At 51.1% G+C, this 15,068-nt stretch overlaps 2 protein-coding genes and 1 non-coding gene across 4 annotated transcripts; all 3 read left to right on the top strand.

Moving 5' to 3' along the window:
• The first annotated feature begins 1,290 nt into the window (after positions 1-1,290).
• On the top strand, positions 1,291-6,945 carry GPD1 (glycerol-3-phosphate dehydrogenase 1). The gene is made up of 8 exons (XM_058742834.1): positions 1,291-1,453; positions 1,959-2,136; positions 2,950-3,090; positions 3,669-3,807; positions 4,047-4,159; positions 4,815-5,048; positions 5,193-5,299; positions 6,286-6,945. Exons 1-8 carry the CDS (start codon positions 1,413-1,415, stop codon positions 6,380-6,382), a joined length of 1,050 nt encoding a protein of 349 aa, XP_058598817.1. The 5' UTR covers positions 1,291-1,412; the 3' UTR covers positions 6,383-6,945.
• Positions 6,946-7,063: 118 nt separating this feature from the next.
• Positions 7,064-13,889, top strand: LOC131519620 (cytochrome c oxidase assembly protein COX14). Of its 2 annotated transcripts, XM_058742836.1 has the most exons (3): positions 7,064-9,003; positions 9,098-9,197; positions 13,488-13,889. In XM_058742836.1, the coding sequence occupies exon 3, from the start codon at positions 13,496-13,498 to the stop codon at positions 13,667-13,669; it is 174 nt and encodes a 57-aa protein (XP_058598819.1). In that variant the 5' UTR covers positions 7,064-9,003; positions 9,098-9,197; positions 13,488-13,495; the 3' UTR covers positions 13,670-13,889. The 2 variants fall into 2 exon arrangements, with proteins under 2 accessions (XP_058598819.1, XP_058598818.1); XM_058742835.1 differs by lacking the exon at positions 9,098-9,197.
• On the top strand, positions 10,894-10,966 carry TRNAE-CUC (transfer RNA glutamic acid (anticodon CUC)). Its single transcript has one exon. It is a non-coding gene; the product is annotated as a tRNA-Glu (tRNA).
• Positions 13,890-15,068: the final 1,179 nt, after the last annotated feature.

Raw genomic sequence — 15,068 nt, 5'->3', positions numbered from 1 at the left:
TTAGAGCCATTTGTCCCATTCCAGTTCAGCCTAGAAACCGGAGCTGCTTCTCTTCTCAAATGGCTGTGGGTGATGTAGGGCCCTGGACTGTTCAATGTGTTCTTTCTTTTTTTTAATGTTTATTTTTGAGAGAGAGACAGTGTGAGCGGGGGAGTGGTGGCGGGGGTGGGGGGCGGCAGATGATCTGAATCGGGCTCTGTGCTGACAGCAGAGAGCCCAAAGCAGGGCTCAAACTAACGAACCGTGAAATCATGACCTGAGCCGAAGTCAGATGCTTAACGACTGAGCCACCCAGGTGCCCCTCAATGTATTCTTTCCAGTCTCTTCCTGTGCCCCAAATCACACACCCCGCTTCTCCATTACAAGATCTGAGACCACAAAGCTCCACAGAAGTTCCAGCTGCCCCAGGTCTTGCCTCCCCCTTTCTGGCTTCTTGCAAACTAGCCAGTAACCTGAGGGAGCCCATGATGTGGTAGCTTGGAAACCCAAGAAAGACTTGAAGGAAGCTCAAAACCTCTCAAGGACAGTGAATGCTTTAGCTGCCTTCTTTTCTGTCCTGTCCTCTTCTTCCTTAAACCCAGAGTCTGCAAGAGAATTGTAAGCCACGTGGCATCAGAGCTTTTAACTTTGGCTTTTCCCACCTTCTTTTCCTGGAAGACATTCAGGTGAGGATCCTTTGGGGTGAGGAGAGAGGCCCAAGGGTGAGTCCCTCAGATGAACACTAGGTAACCAAGATGACCTTGTCTCTTGGGGCTCTTGAGGTCTCTCCTAATCCTTGGGCTGGGATGCCCCCAAAGCAGGCCCTTACCTCTTACATAGTCTTATCCTCAAAAGTGAGTCTACACCCATGCACCTCACTCACGCAGCCCTGCAGCAGAGCTAGTGTGGGGCCAGTGACATGTAGTCTTTTGTCACTGCTAGAGGATAAACCTCTACAGCAGACTTTGGGGTCCTAGGAGGATATGTGGCGTGATTCCTACCTTGGAAAAGAAAGCATTCCTGTATTTGCGACTAGGACTGAATACAACTTAGGCCAGTGCTGGGGGACAGAAGGGATTGGGGGGGACCAGTCACTTGCTTTTCATCTGGGCTATTTCTTGGCAGATTTCAAAATGAGACCATTACAGGGAGGGAGGGCTGGGGCCAAGGGAAGAAGCTCACTAGCACCATCAGCTGGCAAACCTAAAAAGAAAAGCGGGGCCTGGACTCTGCCTCATTCCTGTTCTCCACCTGTCTCTTTTCTCTCCTTTCCCTGGCTTTGCCAGATTCCGTCTCCCGGGGCTCCCGCCTCCCCACCCGCCCCTGGAGGGCGGGACTTGGCTGCACCCACGTGTGGTGGAGTTATATGCTCCGAGCCCCGCAGAGAAGCTGGGAGTGCAGCACTGAGCCAGATCGGTTAGAGCAGCGGCACGATGGCTGGCAAGAAAGTCTGCATTGTAGGCTCCGGCAACTGGTAAGTGACTCTGTCAAGTATGGGGAGGGAAAGGGAGGTTCCCCCAAGTACACAGGGGGTTAGGGAGAGAGGCTTGGTGGGCAGGAGGCAGACACTGGGTAGGAAATGCCCTCGAATTTCCGTACCACCCCTGCTATCTTCTGTGCCTACCCCCACAGGACAGATGGTGCCCAAACCTTTTCCTGGCCCTTGCTTGCCTGGGCAGCTGCACCTGTTCACCACAGGAAGGGAGCTTCCAGAGTCCTCTCTGCCTGAATAGCTGCTTAGGGCTGGGGGGTTGAAGGCTGTTCCCCTTTTCCAACTGCAAAGTATAAGATAGACTAAGTCTCCTTTCTACTGCCAAAGACGCACTTTCATGGTGGTGGTCCAGGTCATAAGGAAGGTGGCAAGCAAATAATCTGGTAGGCTGTGGTGCCATCCTGAGGTGGAGCGTTGCCCTCTCCCCTGCCACCGTTCCTCCCTCTTGCCCTGACTCCTCCACTTTCTGTGCTCTCCCTCCCACCAGGGGCTCCGCTATCGCCAAGATTGTGGGTGGCAATGCGGCCCAGCTGTCACACTTTGACCCACGGGTGACCATGTGGGTGTTTGAGGAAGACATCGGGGGGAAAAAGCTGACAGAGATCATCAACACACAGCATGAGAATGTCAAATACCTGCCAGGGCACAAGTTGCCCCCCAACGTGGTAAGCTCCAATACCCTGGGAGAGGGAAGCGGAGGGGTGCCTCCTGCTGAGAGAGGGGTCATTTCAGCTGTTACTTGGACTTGGAAAGCATCTTGGGAGGGCTGCTCTAGGCACAGGGCACCCCTATATAAAATCCCCAAACTGCTCTCCTGGGACTTCCTGGGACTGAAAAGAACTTGAACCCTCTCCACCTCCACCTCCACTGGCCCCCCACCCCAACACCAATACACTTATGGGCTCCCAAGTAGGAAAGGGAGGACGAGGAAGTTGGTTTCCATGACAACTAAAGACTTGGGGTCTGGGTAGCGCCTGCCTCAGGCTCTAATCCTGTTACTTATTCACTGGGTTATTAGCAGACGTGGAGGCTGCTCCTTGGACTTAAGGTCTCTAGTCAAATCCACGTGGCTTGTTCCCAACCTGGAAAGGGGGAGCAGGGAAGACAGCAGGAAGGGCTCTCCCTTCCCAGTTGGGAGCCTTAAGAATCAGGGTGATGAAACCCTACTTGGCCTCTCCCTCCTGCCAAGCCCAGGCCTTCTGTGGCTTCCCTCACTGTCCCACAGCCAAGGGCTACAGAAGCACTGAGAGGAGGCTCCCAGGAGTCCTCAAGAGCCCCGGGGCAGCTGGAGCCGGAGAGGGAATGACAGCGAGGGGGAGGGAATGCAGTGTTCCATTTCCTCCAAGTTCAGGCCTTCCAGATTAGATCCCCTGACTGCCCTTCCTTCTCCCCCACCAGCCTCACATCTTGGCCCCTAGATCTCCAGAATGGGCTAGCAGAAGTCCGTGAGGCCCATGAGCACTGGTCGCCCCCCACAGGTGGCTGTCCCAGATGTGGTCCAGGCTGCAGCCGGTGCTGACATCCTGATCTTTGTGGTGCCCCATCAGTTCATCGGCAAGATTTGTGATCAACTCAAGGGCCACCTGAAGGCAAACGCCATTGGTGTATCTCTTATTAAGGTGCCAGGAACACTTTCGTGTGGATGGGGTGCAGCTAACTGCTGTGGGGTGAGGGTAGGGGAAGTGAGAACAGAAAATGGCAGAAGTAGGCCAAGAGTTTTTTGGAGAGAAGAGAGGAGTTGCTTGGAGGAGGCTGAGAAATAGGTGCTGGGGGCCGCTGGGGTGGGGAGGGTGGTTGGGGGGAAGTTAGAAGTAGCTTTGGAGGCAGATGTCTGCAGTTTGGGAGGCATACTAGAGATGCCTGGGGGTATGAGGAGCTGTTGGGTTTGAGGAATGTGAAAGGGAAGGTGGTTTGGAGCAGTGACTGGGATGGAAGTTAGTTTGAGGTCCTTGGGGGTGGGTTGTTGAGGGATGTCAAGAAGTAGGTTGGTTGAGGGTATATGGAAGAATTTTCAAATGGATTCATTTTCACGTGCCATCTACCCTCCTCACGGCAAGCTTTGGCTGAGTTCGAATGGGACAGGGCCTTTGGGGAGGGACACTGATGAACAGTAGATTTGGAAGGGGCAGGACTTCTGGGTGGGAAGCCCTCAGTTGGGCATAAAGGGCACCTGGCCTGAGCTCCATCCTGTGCCCAGGGGGTAGACGAGGGCCCTAAAGGGCTGAAGCTCATCTCTGAAGTGATTGGGGAGCACCTTGGCATCCCCATGAGTGTGCTGATGGGGGCCAACATTGCCAGCGAGGTGGCTGATGAGAAGTTCTGTGAGACAACCATTGGTGAGAGCCCTAACCATCACTGACAAGTGCAGCTTGTCACATCCCCTCTCCGTTTCCCCCCTCCCCCACGTAGCCATCTTTTCCCCCATAAGGCAGGCAAAGGAAAGAAGACCCAAGCATCAGAGGTGAGGGAGGACCGGGACCCCCCCTCCCCCCCAGGGAAAAGGTGGCAGGTCCTGCTTAGGGCTGGTGTGGGAAGAGAATCCCCTCTCAAAGCTTCACGTCCCTTCCCACTTTAGGCTGCAAGGACCAGGCCCAAGGAGAGCTTCTGAAAAAGCTGATGCAGACACCCAATTTCCGCATCACAGTGGTGCCAGAGGTGGATACAGTAGAGATTTGTGGGGCCTTAAAGGTGAGAGGGGTGCAGAGGCACCTATGAGGTGGGGAGAAGATCCTGATGGAGGGCCTGGCTTAGCTATACGAGGTGGCTGGTACTCCTCACTCTTGGGCAATTGCTTGCCTTCCCCACCAAGTCCCACACACGCAGGAAGAATTGCAACAGCAAGGTCAGGGTCATTCAGGCCTGACAATTACTCACTATCAAACATTGAACCTCCCTCCTCCTCCCTTTCTCCCTATAGCCCCTTGTAGGACATTCCTGTCCCTGCCTCCAGTAGGTGGTCCAGGGGGAAGAGATGTCCTGGGAAAGCCCCCAGGCTAATGGGAGATAAGATATCTAGGGCACCCAGGCAGGTTGATGGCCAGAACTCTGGATCTTGGACAAGTTGAGGACATCAGGGATATGGAACAGAATAGTCAAGGATGGGAGGGCTAGCTGAACAGAAGATTGGTTTTCAGGAAATGTTCTCAAGGATGGAGTAGGGGGCAGGGTTGCAGAGCCAGGAAGCACAAGCCCAGGGGTACAGCAAGTGGGAAAATCAAGAGGAGGAGCTAGTTGAGGAGCCCACCCACTATATTTCACATGGCTGATGGAAGGGGCATGAGGGTGGCGCCCGAGGGCCTGCAGGAAGGGATCCTTTCTCACCTGTGACCTCCACTCCCCAAAGAATATAGTGGCCGTGGGAGCTGGCTTCTGTGACGGGCTGGGCTTTGGTGACAACACCAAGGCAGCGGTGATCCGGCTGGGGCTCATGGAGATGGTCGCCTTTGCCAAGCTCTTCTGCAGTGGCCCTGTGTCCTCTGCCACCTTCTTGGAGAGCTGTGGTATCGGTGACCTCATCACCACCTGCTACGGAGGGAGGAACCGAAAGGTGGCCGAGGCCTTCGTCCGCACAGGAAAGGTGGGAACCTTGGGAGAATGGAGAATGGAGGGTGGGCCCTTTAGGTGCCTAAGATCCCACCTCCCATCTGAGCCCCAGACTCTCCACCTCCCCCTGACAACCCTTCTCTGCCATTTCCATCCACCCGTCTCGTTTTCTTCACAGCCCATTGAGCAGCTGGAGAAAGAGATGCTGAATGGGCAGAAGCTGCAGGGGCCCCCGACAGCCCGGGAGCTACACAGCATCCTCCAACACAAGGGCATGGTGGACAAGTAGGTGTCTGCCCCAGCCCCAGTGGAGGAGGGAACCACAGCCACAAGTGCTTTCCACACTCATCTTCCTGATCCCTCCTCAATCGGTGAAGTGGGTGGAGAGGGAACCTTGTATTTACAGACAAGGAGACTACAGCTTGGAGAGAGTCTGGTCTGCCCGCTGTCCCTCTGCTACTTCATAGTCTTTGAACTCCCTCCAGCCTACTGCTCTTTGCACCACATTGCTTGGACCCCTTTGCATAGCCTCACTTCCGGTCCTTTCCTCCTGTCCTTTGCTATGGGGGCTGGAGCTCTGGGGCAGCAGGAGTAAACTCAACTGACTGTCCCATCATCCCATCTAAGCTGCTCCCTGGAGGCCAACCTTTCTGTCCCCTGAATCTTGTCCTGGGTGCCGAGGGGTGAGGAAGACAGCCTCTGTGTCAAAGTGCTCCTTTTCAGGGAGCACAAAGACAGTGGGAGTGATGGGCTGATCAGAGCAGAGCTCTACTGATCTGAGAAAGAATCCTAGAATAAGAGAGTATGAAACAGGTTCAGAAGATCAGCTTATGGCTGGTCGGTGGAAAGCCTCAAGGTAAAGGAAGCAGCCTGTGTAAGAGGATGGGAAGAAGGAAATGTATTTATTGAGCACCTACACATTAATACATAATGGCTTCTTCATTACTTTGTTATATTGGTCCTATTTTATAGTTGATGATTCTGATACTTAGAGAGGTTAAGTGGTTTACCCAACTAGAAAAAAAATTCATGCCAGGGAATCATACAGGCAAGTTCAATACAATAGAGAGCAGGGCAATTAACAACCTGCCTTAAACCCAGGATTAGGAGTTCAACTTCTCAGCAATTGGAAATTGAGAACCAGAGTCGGCCTGAGCTCAAAGGTGGGAGAGTAGGAGAGTGGAGGGTTAGGAGGAGGACAGGGAGTGGGCGGGGGCAGGTAGTAGAGGTATACCGGAAGGCTAATCTGGGTTTCTCCTTCCCCATTCTAGGTTTCCTCTATTCATGGCTGTGTACAAGATATGCTATGAGAACCATCCAGTGGGTGAATTCATCTGTTGCCTGCAGAATCATCCAGAACATTTGTGAGCGGAGCTGGGGCCAGGCCAGGCAGCTTCTTTACCCCAGTGGAGATAGTCAGAAGCTTGGAGTACCTGGCCACCAGGATCTCTGGGACTCTCCATGGAGCAGCCTCTTCTGGGGGACAGGAGGCTGTGGGGCCCAACTACCTGCCTGGAGATCCTGAACCATCAAGCAGCCCATAGCCTCTTGCCACCGCATCTCGCCAGAAATGGAGTTGCCTTGTCCCTCTCCAGATGCGGGGTTTTCTCCTTGTCCTCTGAAAGGGGTAGAATCACACCCCAGTCCTGTCTGCTTTGGGTGTGTGTGTTGAGGGGAGGGTGAAGGGAGAGGGAGGCAAGGGCTGCCCACTGCTGCCTCTCACACACCAGAAGTCCTGTCCCCAAGCCCAGTTAAATGGCTAAAGAAGTACCTCAGCCACAAGAGGAATGAGGTAAGGGCTGCCAAGGAGGGGTCTGGGCTTTTGAGCCGACACAGGCCCCAGGGACCCCTTTGCTCTGACCTCTGCCAAGCCCCACACAGCATCAATGGATCTCAGTGTTTGTTAACAAAATACAAAGCTCTCAACCCCCTCCTAGCTTCTCCTAGCAACATCTGCGTCCTCAGAAACCTCTGGTCATTCCTATTCCCCCCCGCCCCCAGGCTGCCCTGGCACCAGACTTGCTGCCATGCTGGCATCTCTGGCCCTGGGGCTTGTCATTCTCCCCGGGGACTTCCTAGTTCTTGCCAGCTTCTCCCCATCATGCATGACCTTTCTAAGCCTTCCCTCACCCTCCCGGCCAGGGCCCTCTTTGGGGAGCAGGAACCTAATCTGCTGACAGCTACACCTTTTCATAGCTGATTCAGATCACTCTGCTCCCTATGACCTTTGAATTTGCTCCGCCTCTCTTCTCTGGAGCTCTAGTGGGGGGAGGTGTCATTTGGGTCCCTCCTGCCGCTGTCTTCCCAAGGACATCCTTAGCTCCACCCCTTTTCTCCTCCCAAACCCTATACCTATTTCTCAGCTGCCCCCAGAGCAGCCAGGGCAACTAACCAACACCTGCATCAGGGGGCCAGAGAGTGGCCCAAAGGGTAATCTGGGATAGGGAAGTAAGGGTGAGCAAGTCCATGTTGATGGCTCCTGACATTCCAAGGCCAGCTCTCCTATGTCATCTGAAGGCCTTCTCCTGAGGTATTGACCACTTTGGGCACCTCTGGAGCTGGGAAACTCAAGGAGGAAAAAATTAAAACCACCCTACCCCCTGTGATGAGGAAAGAACGGGAAGGGGAGGAGGGAGTGTGCTTTGAACTGGCCTTGTTTCAGGAAGGATTGGCAGCCAGGGAATGTCACAGGTCAGCAGCCTGGACCCCTGGCTATAAATAGGCCCTATGGGCCTGCCAGCCTCCAGCCATGTTCAGCAGAGGATCTCAGCTTCCTATGTGGCAGCACCTGGCACACTGTGGTTCTGCCAGCATTATGTTAACCCTTTCTTACTCTGTGCCAAACCAGGGAGGCAGGCTCCTCTCAGTCCCAGCCCTCGAGGATTCACACTGCCTTAACCAGTAAAGGGCAGAGCTGCCTGCATCAGGCTGCAGGAGTGAGGGGCACAGCCACCCCAGATTTGGCTGGGCCCAGGTCCGGACACTGACTGAAACCAGAGCTCCTCCCCAGGAGGTCAAAGTGGGGACAGAAAGACAGTTCTTTGCCTTCAGCTGCAGCTGCGACCTTGTTAGGTAGTCCGACACCTTTGCCTACTTTTGTTCACTCCACAGTTAACAATCTGGGCCTTCCAATCAAGCCTACTACTTGTCTACTCAATAAATCGTGGTTTTTCCAGAAACGAGTTGGGGGGGAGGGGGGCGCTTCAGCGCACGTGGCAGTGTGTATGCTGTGGTGTATCACTGCATGTATAGATTTTCACTCATGCCACAGGAAAAAAAAATGAAGAAAAAACCCCGGAAATCCCCCCTCGATAATCCCAGCCACTCTGGGTCCCTGGCAGGGGTGCCCATGCGGGTCCTTTTTCCCCCAAGTGACACTCCCTTCCCAGTGCGTCTTTGGGTCTTCACCACTCCTCCTGCAAGCGGGGAGCTCACGCACTGGCCGGAAACGTCAGACATTCGTCCCTCGTGCCCACTCTGTGGCCCTAGCCAAACCTGTAGCATTCTTGGCGGTCCAGGCCTCGCGGTGCGTATCGGTTCCTACCTGAGTTCGGCCAAAGCCGGCCACGCGGAAGAGGGCAGCTCCAGGCTCTAGGGGGAGTGCGGCCCACCTCCAGCGGGCTGACCCCTAGAGAATCTACTAGCTCCGGGGGCGTCACCGCGCCTAGGCTGGGGATTGGCTGACTGTCTCTGAGTCGAAGAGAAAGGTTATGTTTTCTATCTTGACTGTGTATCCCTAAAAGTTCCGGTTCTAGAGCTGGGTCGCCAAAGACCCTCTCTCAATGGACAATGACTACAACCCCCAGAATGCAACGGTCCTCTCCGAAAAAAAGACTCGTCTGAGGATGCGTAGTAAGGGTGACTGGCCCGGAAGCACAAAGGCGGCAACCAGCCGAGCTGCGGCAGACGAGAGCTGCATCCTCGGTGGGTGGCTTTGTGTTGTGTTCCGCGCGCTGCTCTCTCTGGCGTCCGGAGCGGAGTCCTAGAGGGTAAGCCGGTCGGGTGGGGGGGGGGGGGGCGGAAAGGGTGGCTTTCCGCGCCAATAGCGCCCCAGGTCTATGCCAGTAACGCATACATGGTCAGTGTTGCTGAGTCCGGCTGCGCTAGGAAATTGCGCAGATTGCGGCGGCCTGACGCTGCCTGCAGAGGCCGAGGTTGGACGCTGGGGAGCTGCAACATCCAGGTACACCGTTGCGAGGGTCCCGCAGGGGCCGCCTGTCCGCTGAGGCGCCCGGTCTTGGGTCGGCCTTTGTTAACCCATCTTGGCAAGCCCCCGTCTTCAGTGCCCTTGAGATCACCGCGTTTCCTGCGCCGCGAACCGCGCGAGCCGCCATCTGCCCGGCTTCCAGCCCTACAGGCCCCCGACAGCCATAGGTTTCCGTGAAACCTTGACTGCAACCCCGCGCCTTGGCCCTCCATGCTCTGACTTCGGTAGCTCGGACCCTTCCCTGCCTTACAGTCGGCTGCGCCTTGATATGTGGCTTTCGCCGGGCACCCTTCGTGCTTACAGATTAAACAGCTCCACTCGCTGCTTTCGGCTCCTCGAATGCCCCCCCCCCCCCCTTATTCTCTACTGGTGTAAATCCTGCCTGCGCATCTAAAAGACAGAGCCGCACACCCCCTCCCCAGCTTATTGCTAACTTTTCTTGAGCCCCCACCTTTTCTCTGAACTCTCACTTTGCCTCTCTTCTGATCCGCTCCGTCTTCTGCCTTAGGTAACAGGATTTGGGATATATGGCTTTTCCCCATCAGACCATAGCTGCTTTGTGACATAAGCCGTGTTCTTCTTTGTGGCCTTCATAGTACGAGTAAAAGGTAGACAGATAAATGAGTAAATCTAGGCGGAGGTGGCTGGAACACATTTGAGGAAATGATTTCCAGAGGAGAAACTCGAGTCTTCAGGTACTCCCATGTTTAGGGGGCAGAAAAAGAGAAGAGCCGGAACTTTGCAGATTGCACTCCTATGGAATTTTTCATACTGGTTCTTGTGTTTTTTTCCCTGTTGTGGTTTTTTTTGTTTTTTTTTTTTGCCTCCCTACTTTTTAAAAACTTCAGTCTAACCCCATCACCCCATAACAGACCCGGCTTTGAGCTTTTTTCTTTTCTTTCTTTTCTTTTTCTTCTTCTTCTTCTTCTTCTTCTTCTTCTTCTTCTTCTTCTTCTTCTTCTTCTTCTTCTTCTTTTTTTTTTTTAAGAAAATGGATGTCTCTCATATGAGAGTGTGTTGCTAACCTCACAAGTTTCTTTCATTTCCAAGGTAAATCCTTCTACCTGGGCTTCTAATTTTGCCTTTTCCTGAACCATCCTGGATCTTGTTCCATCCTATCCACCTCTTTTTTTATTCTCAGGTTAGCCACCAGCCTTTTCCTTTTTATTTATTTTTTTTTTTTAATTTTTTTTTTTTCCAACGTTTTTTATTTATTTTTGGGACAGAGAGAGACAGAGCATGAACGGGGGAGGGGCAGAGAGAGAGGGAGACACAGAATCGGAAACAGGCTCCAGGCTCCGAGCCATCAGCCCAGAGCCTGACGCGGGGCTCGAACTCACGGACCGCGAGATCGTGACCTGGCTGAAGTCGGAGGCTTAACCGACTGCGCCACCCAGGCGCCCCAGCCTTTTCCTTTTTAAAACATATCCGTATCTTATCAATAAACAAAATAGAATTTCCTTGATCTTGTTAACATCCTCAAGCTGCTGCGCCTTTACTTCTGTTCCCTTAACCAGAAAATCACAAGAATTCTTATCTTTGAGGTAAAAAGTTACCCTTCTAGTAATCTATTTCTCTCTGTCCCAGAAAAATACATAGACACATGAAACTTGGGAGGTGGTGTTCTTGGCTCTACTGGAACTCTGGCTGAGAATTTGTGCTTTAACTGGGTGCCTGGCTGGCCCAATTGGTAGAGCATGGGACTCTCCATCTCAGGGTCATGAGTTCAAACCCCATGTTGGGCTTGAGCCTATTTAAAAAAAAAAAAAAAAAAAAAAGGATCTGTGCTTTCACTTAATCAGTGCACTAAATTGACTTCTACCCTAGGTTTGTTTACCCATGATTGAGTTATCTTTTCCCATCTGGTGATCTCATCTGACCAGTCTTCATGGCACTTAACTTGGAGTGGTAATTCCTAGTGTTCATTCTGGCTCACAGGTGGGAAGGATAACTCAGTCAGTGGCAGTGACTTGATTGCAGTGATTTGCAACCAGGAAGGGAGATGTAGTTAAATGAAAAAGCCCTCCTAGATGTTTCTGGAATTTCCCACCTGCCTTCTTTCATGAATTCTTTTTCTTCTTCAAACTAGCGTTCCCTTGGTTTCTCTCTCTGGTCTTATCCTCTGCTTTGGTGTCACTGTTAACCTCTGTATCTATAGCCTAGTCTCTCTCTCAAGATCTGGTCCAATTTGCATGTCTTTCTGCCTGGTAGGCATTATCACATGAATGTTGTGTTGAACATCTGAATTTTAACATATCCAAAACCCATCTCATGAACTTGACTGCTACTCACTGCCACTACCACCCCCATACGCACAGTGATACACCTTTTTCTTTCCATTTCTTATCCCTATTAATATCCCATGCACAGAGTTTCTAATTTGCTACCTTGGAGATATTTTCAGCTTTGCCCTAATCCATTCCGTTGATAAATCACATTCTTCCAAAATAACTTGTGCATCTTTCCTCTCCATTTCTACTGCCCTGCCTTAGCTCAGGGTCTGTGGAGAGTTTTTGTCAGCTTGAACATAGAAATATCAGGTTGGATTAGATAAGAAACGAAAGTGAGGTTCTAGACACCAAAATTACATCTGTCAGTAGGTCTTCTGTCGCTCTTCTAGCCAAGCTGTACCATCCTTTTACTTTTGTTAGCTGGTGAATGCTTCCAGCCTTCTTCCTCCAGCCCCTCGAAGAAGTGGTCCTATAACTGGTTAGCATCTGGCCGGGATAATAGGGGATAGGTGGAGAAGGAATAAGTGAGACGGAGGTTGAAGGTTGCAGGTCTCTTTTCTGGGATCTTGTCTATCACCTTAGCTCGAGGTATGTGTGTTTTCTTCACTGTCTCACAGCTCAGGGTCCCTTTCAACCCTCAGATAACCAAGAACGCAACTCTTTATCGCCTGAACCTGTGCCATTTGGTTTTCTTCCTCTATGTAATGTCACTTTCCATAGTCATTTGGAATTAGAATTCAGGGAAGCTGTGCCTCAGCCCAGCTTGGGTTCCACCCTCAGGAACTGGCTCAAAGGCAGTGTTTCTCCCGTAGAGCTTGCTGTGAGAAGCTCTTTGCCTCACCCTACTCTTTTTTTTTTTTTTTTTTTTGTTTTGTTTTGTTTTGTTTTTTTTTTTATTTATTTTTGGGACAGAGAGAGACATAGCATGAACGGGGGAGGGGCAGAGAGAGAGGGAGACACAGAACCGGAAACAGGCTCCAGGCTCCGAGCCATCAGCCCAGAGCCTGACGCGGGGCTCGAACTCACGGACCGCGAGATCGTGACCTGGCTGAAGTCGGACGCTTAACCGACTGCGCCACCCAGGCGCCCCTGCCTCACCCTACTCTTGACCCCTAAACCAGCCAGTCCTGAGCTTTTCTTCCAAATTCTTGACTTTTAAGCAACCTGTTCTCGCTAATTTCAGTCAGTCTTTTAATTTCAAGTCCCTCAACAGAGAGGAGCCTAAGAACACATTCATAGTCCCAAATTGAGGAACATTTTGTTCAGGATGAAAGATTCCCATGTTAAACTTTATCTTGTTCTCTAGTTCAGAGTATCTAGGGAACAGTTAAATTAGAAGTAACTTATTCATGCAAATGTGAGCTAACAATTTGTTGGGGACTCAGTTTCTTTTTAACCCTTAGGATAGGTTCTTGGAATTATGTTTGGAACTTGGAATTAAAGTTGTAGGTTAAGTATAATTGAAATAGTATAAACATACTGTTGGCATTATTTCAGGTATATTATGGCTTTAAACAGATGCTTGAGGGATCACCTGGGAACTTAACCACTGTGAACAAGATTGGTTTTATGGGAAAACAAATTGGATATAGCGTAGAAGTTTCCCATTTGATCTCCCGGAGAGAACTCCTGCTCTCGTTTAATCCCTGACTACCCCCATTCATTCCCTACTAGCCAGAAAAATTGATGTGTGCTTACAGTCCTATACCAGTTACAAACATTTCTGGGTGGTTCATACCAGTCACTTTTCCCCACAAACATAGAGGGCCGGGTGTTACCTGTGATGTCATTCAAATGCACCTCTTTCTAGCTGTGTTTTTGTATCTCATATGCAGACTATATTTGTCTTTTTGAATCTTAAGAGTTCTTGAACAGTATCTTCCAGTATGAGACTCTGCGTGCGTGTAGCGGCCACCCAGAGTAGAGTACAGACAGACTAAGCAGGATGCAGAAGTTGTAGAATGGCCTTAAGCAGAGAAGTGGGCTGGGCAGATGAGGCCGTATCCTTGGGTCTAAATCCAGTCTGTCTTTGTAGGGGACAACATGCCAACTGCCAAGCAACTAGCTGACATTGGCTACAAGACCTTCTCTACCTCCATGATGCTCCTCACTGTGTACGGGGGCTACCTCTGCAGTGCCCGAGTCTACCACTATTTCCAGCGGCGCAGCTCCCGGCGCCAGGCTGCAGAAGAACAGAAGACCTCAGGAGTCCTGTAGAACCGGGGGGGCTATTTTCCTTGAACAGAGAGGCCTGAGGCATGCTGTGGAACGATCTCACCTGCACTCAGTTCCAAGTCAAGAGAACTAGGGCCTTAATGGTTTCCAAATCCTGCTGAGAAAAAGTGCCCATGTTTTCTCTGATACTCCATCTTGGGGAGGCTGTTGAATCACAACAGGAATGGGAGGATAAGGCAGACATTAAATATTTTGCCGTGTCTGTGTCTTGGTATTTTTGTGTACTTAAATAGGGTATGGGCTACAGAGGTGGGGCCTTGACTACCTGTTTTCTAGTCACAGACTGGATTTCTATATTTTGAGTTCTTAGCACCCATGAAATGGGGGTGTGCAGTTTTAGGAGTGGTAGTATCAACTCATGATGTCAGAAAAGACTGTCTCAGCATCTGTATAAATCCCCTGAAAAGACTCCATAGAGACCAAAGCTCTTCTTTGGTCAGTGACCATTCCAGCACCAATTACTGTGTCAAGGTAATTGACAAGTACTCTGGCAAGCTCAATGGCCAGCGGTGCACCCCTCAGTTAAGGAAGGCAGAAGCCCTTGTTTAACAGCCCTGTCAAAATTGCCCAAAGTGAAGGAGGCCTAGTTCTCAAAGGGAAGAATTGTTGGGCAGCTTACAGTAATGCAGTCCAGCTCCTTAAACTCAGGGGGTGTAGTATTAGCATAGGATTGATTTCACATAGGAAATCTACCTGCAGGTCTTTTTACAAAGTTGTGAAGAAGATGTGAAAGAAAACCGTGCATTCAAGGTAAAACCCAGCTATGAAAAGAGCTGTTCTTGCCACCGTTCCATGTTGAGCTTTGAGTCTTGCTGGTTCACGTCATTCTTGGTAATCGCCCAAAATAACAATCCTCTTGGACACTTGTCTCTCTCGTGTGCATACTGTTCTGACTTTTGTCCGACTCCTAAACCTGTCACCGAAAGGCCCTCTTCTGTGATTAAAAAAACCTCAGCTTTCCTAGACCACCAGCCCTTCTACTCCCATCCTCTCTCGGTGTGTTAACCAAGAACTCTGTTTCGCCTTCTCTGCTTTCTCACTTGCCTGTATGGTAGGGTCACTACCATTCTCCAAGCTCCCCTGTGCACTTTCAAAACATGTAACATAGAGGCACCTGGGTGGCTCAGTAGGTTAAGCGTCTGACTCTTGATTTCATCTCAGGTCCTGATTTCAAGGTTGGGCTCAGCGCTGGGTGTGGAGCTTGCTTAAGATTCTCTCTCCCTCTCTCTCTGCCCCTCCCACTCCCTAAAAAAAAAAAAGTGGAACATCAGTCTTTTTTTTTTCTCTCCGACTTCTGTTTCACCCCTTTCCTCCCCCCCCTTTTTTCTTACATCAGTCTTTTTGAGAAGCTTTCTTACCTTCTCATTTCCACCCTCTCTGG

This window comes from Neofelis nebulosa, chromosome 8 (genome assembly GCF_028018385.1).
Source record: "Neofelis nebulosa isolate mNeoNeb1 chromosome 8, mNeoNeb1.pri, whole genome shotgun sequence".
Lineage (NCBI taxonomy): Eukaryota > Metazoa > Chordata > Mammalia > Carnivora > Felidae > Neofelis > Neofelis nebulosa.
Note: the sequence above shows the minus strand (reverse complement) of the source record. Positions and strands in the feature narration are given on the sequence as shown.

Excerpts from the sequence above, each read along its gene's own strand:
- GPD1 (XM_058742834.1), top strand. The coding sequence starts at position 1,413 with ATGGCTGGCAAGAAAGTCTGCATTGTAGGCTCCGGCAACTG. Across the intron at positions 3,091-3,668 it reads TTGGTGTATCTCTTATTAAG|GGGGTAGACGAGGGCCCTAA; the intron begins GTGCCAGGAACA and ends TCCTGTGCCCAG. Across the intron at positions 3,808-4,046 it reads GTTCTGTGAGACAACCATTG|GCTGCAAGGACCAGGCCCAA; the intron begins GTGAGAGCCCTA and ends TTCCCACTTTAG.
- LOC131519620 (XM_058742835.1), top strand. The coding sequence starts at position 13,496 with ATGCCAACTGCCAAGCAACTAGCTGACATTGGCTACAAGACCTTCTCT.